The 8,784-nt window shown below is 43.7% G+C and overlaps 2 protein-coding genes across 2 annotated transcripts in view; one reads left to right on the top strand and one right to left on the bottom strand.

Moving 5' to 3' along the window:
* Positions 1–8,784, top strand: part of T265_05976 (hypothetical protein) — a gene marked incomplete at both ends in the record, with an annotated part of 43,230 nt that overhangs the window by 18,366 nt on the left and 16,080 nt on the right. Inside the window, one exon of the mRNA XM_009171128.1 lies at positions 5,314–5,498. Within this exon, the coding sequence (XP_009169392.1) occupies positions 5,314–5,498 (185 nt within the window). The remainder of the gene's footprint in view (positions 1–5,313; positions 5,499–8,784) is intronic.
* The window catches only part of T265_05977 (hypothetical protein), a gene marked incomplete at both ends in the record, with an annotated part of 41,529 nt that overhangs the window by 19,454 nt on the left and 13,291 nt on the right, over positions 1–8,784 (bottom strand). The window lies entirely within an intron of this gene.

The following is an 8,784-nucleotide window of genomic DNA, read 5'->3' as shown; positions in this document are numbered from 1 at the left end:
GAACGCCACTGACATCGGTTGGCAGCCATATCTTGTAGTGTCTCCAACCAGGCACAGTGAGGATCACGCGGTCCCCATCCTGGAAGGTGAGTAGCACCGACAGCACCCAGGCGTTTCGTGATCTCATTCATACTCCTCTGCCAAATCAAGGGTTGGGCACCCCTCTGTTTACGCCACTCTGAATTGGGCATGGAAAAGAGCACTCTCTTCGGCATACGCAACACATATCCCAACCAACGCAGCTTCTGGTGCTGGACATATTCTTCAATGGAAGTACCTGTTACACAACCGAAAGCCCGATTTCTACTTGCCTCGTTACGGGTTGACCGACACCAATTCACACGAGCTATGGTTCTGGGACAACGATTGTCGAACACCTGAAGACGTCTCAGTTCCGCTGGTCGAGTAGGCCAAATCTCACATCCATACAACAAAACAGCCCGTACTGTAGCTTGATACACACGTCCCTTGAGATTCAGGGATAAACCACTCTGACGCCATGGGTATCCCAAATGAGCAAACACGGTCCGAGCCTTGCAGATTCGTGCATTCAACCTCATCTAGCTAATACAACTTCCAAGATATGTAGAACGCTTCACAACTTCCAGTACCTCTCCCTGGATTATAAGTGGCGTGTTCAGTGACTGCAGGTCTACAAGCATGACCTTACAATTTCTAGGGTCCATTTAGTTCGGACCGACCGTAATGGCGTCTAGCTTTGTAACCCAATGCATTCTGGGATCTTTTTGTAAGAAACCAAAATTGGGCAGATGCCTCACAAACAATTGATTTTGGCTGAGGTGCATCCTCCACATTTGAGTACCCCACGTTTACGGAGAGTGTAGGAAACTATGAAAAGATTCAAAATTGGTAACTCAAATACTACATGAGACAACATGAGACATACCGTCTCGTCTGGTCGGTAAGTCAGAAAAGACCGCGGTTTAAGTGCCTGCGGAGTCCTACCATCAGAACAGCGCACATCTGCACCAAACTAGCAAGTCATATTTTCGAAAATAAAAGTCAGGAGCACCAATTTCGTCAACTTCTGCTGTCTCATGCATAAATAAAATACATAGACCTAACTAGCTCAACTGTTTGGTAGTGACTGGTGCTCAGGCTGACAACATTCCATCTAAGAGAACATTTCTTTGAAACGAAGACACCATGACCTTCTAGAACCGTGTAATCTGATCTGCACGCATACAGTCTGAGTTCCAATCGAGCGGGCTGATATTGTTTACGAGAGACCACTCGGTTGGTAACCAACTTGAGTGTCATCCGCGAAAAACAGCACCGTAAAATTGCACGCAGACCAAGTTGTTGTGACACTGATTCGAACTACGGTGAAACCAATTCTCACGAAATAAACGTGGCATACATCTGAATCACCGAGTATATCGGCAAGCAAAAGGTGAGCTCATGTTGAGTTAAAAGACCAGGGAAATGAATCAAGGAAGCGGACGAAAGATGGTTCTCGGTTTCAGAAAACGTAGACAACGTAGGCAAATCTATCGTTCCAGAAGGCAGTAGAGGTGAGCTATCTTGTAAAAGATTCATGGGACGGTCATTAATAACAAGAGATGTACTATGGAACGCATCGTTAGTGATTTTACGCGGCAAACTTTCAATTTATCATTAACTAGCCTCTTACTTTTCAAAGTAGTTAAATAGCTATTGTGTTAAAAGTGATTCCATATTTCCATTAGAAAGGCTGCGTGTGAAGAATGAATGAGAACCGCACTGTACAGAGGTGAAGTTTTGTCAACCTACTTTTAAAAAGAGATGGTGACGTGTAAAAAAAGAAGCGATTTCTCACCACAGGAGAGCCTGTTTGTGGTGCGAGATTTCGGAACTTTCAATGGAGCGTTCGTCTTGCAAGGTAAATCGATGTCAAAACAACCGAGAAGCACTGTATACCTGTTTCATTCCCATTGGGAGTAATCAGTGGCATAGATCTCACAAAACTCAGTGGGTTTTAGATCCACTACCCCCCAGCTAGTTACTGAACAAGTATCAGTTCGGCCAGGAGGGGCTCGTCAGTAATCTGATATAGTGTCTCTCATCCTTCAATTACAGAATCCACATCACTTGGTCACGTTTGACTGGATAAAAGTATCAGTTCGGCCAGGAGGGGCTCGTCAGTAATCTGATATAGTGTCTCTCATCCTTCAATTACAGAATCCACATCACTTGGTCACGTGTTGACTGGATTCCCAAGTGACAAATTCCCAAATATAAGGTTCAGCGGTGTAAAACTGATCTTCCTTCTGAACTACTCAAAATTTCTGTTCGTGTAATCTGTCTATCTTTGACAGAATTCCACTCATTTTAATAGGAACAAAGCAGTATGTACGGGACAGCATCAATGTTCTCCAGGCTTTAGATTCACCCATCAACTTCCATTGATTGGAATTGGTAAAATAGATATCAATAAATCAGTTACATGACAAGAAAAAACTGGCTCACGCTGGTTCGCCGAGGAAGTGTTGACAGTTTCGGCGAAGACATCAGTCGCCAAACCTGAAGTTACTCAAACGGTTTGTGTTATGTGGCAATTTCTGATGATCAACCACTGATCATGGTTTTTTTTAGAAAAAGAGGTACAGCGACTTCGTCGCCAGTATATACGGTTTGGTATATCAAAACTTGCTTTGCATGTTGAACCCCACCTGCTATGTTCATCCCGGCTGACTGAAGCCGTTTCCCGGGATTAGTCCAAAAACACAAGCATTTGACGTCAACAAATTACTGTGAATAAGAGTTGCGGTACACCAAGCCTGGTCTGTTGAAGACAGATTATTGAATTGAGGTGGATCGCGCCAATCCCATTTAGAGACAGAGTCCCAATGAGACAAAAAGCAGCGAATGAGGATAGAGCTATCACTGCGACCAACTGCGGGTGGGGTGTACAGCGATCCAATCAGATGCCGAATACCTTTGGTTTCAAGTCATCTAGAAAGTTCGCCACTGGAGACCAAAGTGGACTGCACTAGATGTTTTCGCCAGCCGGAAGCTGTGGCAATCACTTTTCACAGGACCGGCAGGTACAGAACTCTAATGTTTGGTATCTCTGAAAAAAAAACGTGTAGACTTTTCACTTGAAATGCCCTGGGTGCCTCGTTCAGGGTATTTCCTGGAGGATTAAACGACTGACACCCAGCGCCGTTTGTTGATTACAATAGTTAGTCACTTGCCAAAAATATGCAGTTTGAGTGAATAGCACTCATATAAATGGTTGGAAGACAAACACATAGCAAACGTCCGCTGGTCTAGTCACCACAACATTGAAACTACAGCTGTCTGGGACACATATTCAAACTATACGTGAAGTGAAGAACAGCTGACCAACAAGAGTACTTCGTGAGTTACATTAAAGTCCTTAAGATAGGAGTGGTCTATGGAATATTGAGGTTTTGCTCGTTTTTATTCCGTTAGTTAGAACTAATACAGCACCGTCAAGTAACCCCAATCCATGAGAAAGGAACCCCAGCCAAGAGATGCGTTTATGCTCGTGTTATCATCGCCCACCAAGTGGAAGAATCTCCCGACTTCGAAACAGCTTGTTTCTGCTGCTGTTTCTCATAGCTCCAGAAACAAAAGCGCAGTGAACTGTTTTAGTGGAACCTTCTTGTGTAGAGTAGGCATATTCTTGGATCTAAGATGCATGCACAAAGTGAACTAAAACGCTTACAAACGTAGTAAGGATAGAGCGTAGGGACAGAGAAGCATAGAAAAACATAACTCACGTGCCAGTGACTGTCACTACGTTTCCTCTTCAAAATTAACTATTTGGTTGTCTCACTTTACTCATGTCTGGCAGTATGGCACGAAAATTATTTATCCACAGTAACAAGGATGGCAGCGGATGGCGAAAGATAGACAGGTTCTTCAAGTTAGACCAACACATCTCATTCGCAGGTATGCCACATCCAAACTTCCATTACCGGGAGCCAAAAACTTGGGATTCAGATCACTCGGATACAACCATAACTGAAAAGAAGTAGTCCACTTAAAAAACTAGCACAGCACACATCTCCATCAAAGGACCTCGTTAACAGAAGCAAGGAGACGTTTTTAAATGTATGATAGTTCTCAAGAACATTATCTTCAAAGGAGCGTATGATTCAGAACTAAGTTTTCTGATCCTTCCTGTCTGGATGATACGCCCAACTTGGGGTGAGAACAGCGGGGATGCCCCGTCATTCATTATTCCCATTGACGAAAACATACATTAATAAATAGTGGTACTTGAAATCACACGACTACAAGAATGAATGACCTAGTACAGAATGAAAAGAAAAAGAAGGCTTAGATGGTTAGTTCAGACAACCCTAAAGATCGAAAACTAGTCACATCAAATCCTCCCTAAGTGAGAGCTACTCGCGCTGCTGATCAGCCGCTCGTGGCCAAACACTGACCGGCAAGTCACGAGTTAGAAGCCCAATGAGCTTCGTGATATGTGGACTGATCATGATTCTCACTTGGATGAAACAGCTTAACAGTGCTTCTCGGCCCTTCAGCACAAGTTGGCCTCACTCGTGAGACGAAATCTCAATTGAGAAAACCAACAAGTCTACACTTCGGGATTGCAACCAGATAAACACACCCCAAAGAAAATGATGCACTGTCTTTTGTGAACTGCAACCAACCGGAACCCAGAGTACAGTTTTGACCGAACTGTAACTAGGCGGTCCGTCTGGAAAATAACCGCACACTCAGCAATTGGACCGCTATGTGACACACACTGTGGTTTCTGACCACGTACAAGCAGGATCACGTAGACACCAACTCAGTTTTACCACAAAACATGTTAGATTCGCGTCGCAAAGTCATAGTCTTTCCTCCGCAAACTGTTCGGAGTTGTATGCCACTGACACCGGTTCGCTAGCTGACCGGACGATACACTAAGTTACCAAGTTAACGGTCTCTCTTTGACTGGACTGAACATGACTGAGCCTCGGATACTCAGTCAGCAGGTGAAACACCCCGACTTGTTAGCACTTCTTATTCGAAGAAGACCCAATAGGTTCTACTGATCCCGCCGATGTTTATCATGTTGCAGTGGTGAGTGCGAACTAGAAAAATGCATGCGCATCAAATAGCTTGGAGTATTCTTTTTCATAAAGGAAACTACTCACAAGGTTGCTAAAAACTCTTCGACAGCTCACGACCGGTTTCGCCCTCCCCATACGGGCTCATCAGGTGGGCACAGTCTCCGAGTTTCCGTCAACCTTATGTTCTACTTGAAAACAAAGTGGACTGTTTTCGAGAAATACACTCATTTGCAAATCAATTTGGTTTTTATGACAGACTCAACTGAATCTCTCGTTCATGGTATTCTACAACTGAATGTGCTGCACACAGGCCGCGTCATGTTTCAGTTGGCACGATTCAAGCAGAACATAAGGTTGACAGAAACTCGGGGACTGCGCCTACCTGATGAGCCCCAAGAAGAGCGAAACCGGTTGTGGGCTATCGAAGTTTTCAGAAACCTTGTAAGTAGTTTCCTTTATGAAAATATACTGCGATATCTCGAATATCGTGCCAACTGAAACATGAGGCGAACTGTGTGCAGTACATTCAATTGTAGAATATCACAAACGAGAGATTCAGTTGAGTCTCTCGTGAAAACCAAATTGATTTGCGAATGGGAGTATTCTTGTTCTCAGACGAAGAAAAACTCCATTTCATCCACAGGAAAGCTGTCAAAATAGGAAAAAGGCAAAAGTAAAGAATTGTGGATGCATCTTCGGCTTCCAAGTCATTCTTAAAATTGATTGTTTCACGCTTTGCCTTGATAATTTATCTTTGCTGTAGTGTGCATATGAAGTCTCAGAAAACGGTTTCCCTCCTCTTACTAGGTGGGATTTTTCGGAGTAACGAGAAGTAGTGACTCAACCTGATTCACCAGTTAGATGAGTTCAATTCGCATAAATTGACCATTTGTGATAGTCAAGGACCCTGTGAAAACTCACGGAATATCATCATCCGGGAGTTGTGGACTCGAGAAAGTGAACCGATAGGCCAAATCCACCTATTTGACCGGCGAATATGTCAGGTATACAATGTGTATTTATCATTTTTGGTGAAATCTACATAAGTTCAAAAAGAGTACAACGTGAAGATACATCCATGCATTAAAGTATCAACACACAGAACGGTGATCATAGAGTGAACCACACCAATAAAAGCACCCATCGTGAGCAGAATAAAAAGGAATCCAGAATGCTACTAGAATAGAACAGGTGGGAACGGACAGTTTCGAATAATTCTCAAGACAATTAGCATCATTTATCATTTAGAAAGTACAGACAGGACTGTGCTACTAAAGTACCGTACGAATTTTGTACACGCTGTGGAACAATCGATTTTCCATTGGACTCACAGGTTACTCAGTGCGTCGTTGTCTAACGAAAAGTGTAATCTTAAATTCAGACCAAGATCATCTGAAGCTTCTGCAGATTGGTCACTGACGTCTCGCAACACTTGCTCAGCTGCCGATCAATATTAACCTTGAGTTTTATCTCAAGAGGGTGGGTGAAGTCACAAACGCAGACAAGTTGGAGTCTAACCAGGTGTGTGTGTGTGCTGTCTTTATTGAGTCTTAGGTTATCTGTCACATTGACCAGACTACATGCATGTTTTGTGTGGAGGAATTGATAGTCACAGTAGGTTAGTCAGAGAACAATGTTCGGTGTCTCGTACGATGACGTTTACAGTTGAGTACAACCGACATGGTCTAGTGAATGTTTCGGGCAACTGAACATCATTTACCTTACCACGTGGCTAACGACAAACGAAGTTATTTTAGCTACCGCTGATGAGTGTCAGGCTTCTCCGCCGGGTAACAAGAATATGAACTTGCTTTGTTACCAGTTAAAGACGTGACTACTATCGGGTTATAAGCGGAGTGCTCAATAAGCAACAAGCAGGCTGGTCAATAAGTACACTTATCCGATAAGTTCGATGCTTCACTGAGTGTGGACGTGAGTCGTGCATTTAATTAGTTACAAGACAATCTCCTTCCAGTCCAACAGCACTTCCGTTTGGTGTTACCAAAAAGAGCTGTTCGGATAAATGACAGTATAACAGAACAGACAGAAGAAAAAAGGAGCATCACTCTCTCCTGGGAAAGTCTTAAATCTGGAGGGTGCTGCCAGACTGCCGAGGGTCTTTAAATAGGATGGTCGCTCCGTAACGGGACATCTTTGCGGTTATAACACAATCCAAATTTGGAACTGCCATCTACTGATTCTCCCAAAAAAGCCCATATTGAACAAGGAATACGTGTAGCTCTTATTGGTAGCTATCACACTCATTTACTGCTGATGTATAAGGATTCTGTGGACTCGATTTGTATGAGAGTAGTTCGTAGATGTCTACTTTTAGGTGGCTATTGTTAAAAATCTTTTGGCTACAGTCCGGTGCCAGAAAAACACCACGTGTACAAGCTACGCACCAAGTTGGTATTACTGGATTTCCAGGGCGCATTCGACTCGGTTGACCGGTATGGTCTCCTTGACACCCCTACCCATCAAGCATTTCCCCCAGAAGTTTGTGAACTTCCTGGCGTGTGAGAGCCTCTCCAAAAGCGGTGGTGTCCATCAGGGGTGCGCACTCCCCCATTCCTATTTAACTTCGTGATCGACGAGATAATGAGACGAAAAACCGGCTGTTCCGGTGCTTGTTCAAGCAGCAAAACTGAGACCCCTTCAGGTCTTCGACCACTGTTGGCTCAGAACAACATCCCATGTAGGTTGGTGTCAGCAACGATGAATTTTTGAACTGGGTGTTTTACTGTGCACCATGTACTTCCATCGAAGAATTTACCCAAAACCAGAAGCTGTGTTGGTTAGGCCACGTACTGCATATACCAAACTATTATTCGCCGAAAAAATGCTCTTTTCCGTACCCGATTTAGAATGGCGGAAGCAGAAAGGTGGCCAATCTTCGACCTGGCAGAAGAGTAAGAAGGAGACTAGGAAAAGTATAACTGCTTACAGTGCTGCCCTGCTTGCGGGATAGGAGCCGCCTTATCTCCACCGACCTACGAAAGGTACGGCTGCCAGTGATGCAAATGTTGGTCCTGTTGTCAATTTCAATTCAGAATGCGCAAATGAGTTTCTGAAGATGTGGGTACTTAGGAATGATTGTGGATAACTTGCAACAAGTTCCTCACTTGTCCACTTTTATTCTTTTCTTCACATGAAGGCTTTCAAATAAATCATGGCTGGACTCAGCGAAGCATCAGTTTTGGACACTGCTGTTACGCAGTCGATTTAAATAGCCATTGTAATTCTCTATACAGTCGGTTTATCGCTTGCTGTGAATTACGTTTCCCTGTTCCTGAGTGCTACTTTACTTGGCTCTGTAAATATATTCAAACATTTACGAACCGGATAGTAAATCAAGCAGTGGATACGCCACAGGAAGAATTTGACTTATGCTTGATGGCAGCTTTCTCAGAATGAATGAGCAACATTCATATTCACCCAACTGCGTGAGGTTTTTAAGGCCTCACCGTAATAGCTTAAAGAAGCGACCCGGTTGGAAAGAAAGGAGAAAGACTTCAGCGCTTTAAACGCTCTTCAGAAAAAGTGAATTCTCATCAGGCATAGTTTATCTTCCCGAAAGAAGCTCAACATGATTGTTCCGTTGAACGATGTCGCTTTATAAAGCTTGGCAAGACAACCGATGTAGTTGGTGTGTCCATAATCTTTAGATAGATGAGAGGGGTACACGGCTTCAAGAAGAGCATTCTGAGATGTGAACCTGACCTGA

This window comes from Opisthorchis viverrini (genome assembly GCF_000715545.1).
Source record: "Opisthorchis viverrini unplaced genomic scaffold opera_v5_119, whole genome shotgun sequence".
In the NCBI taxonomy this organism is placed as follows: domain Eukaryota; kingdom Metazoa; phylum Platyhelminthes; class Trematoda; order Opisthorchiida; family Opisthorchiidae; genus Opisthorchis; species Opisthorchis viverrini.
The sequence above is the reverse complement of the archived record's forward strand: the minus strand, read 5'-3'. Positions and strand labels throughout refer to the sequence as shown.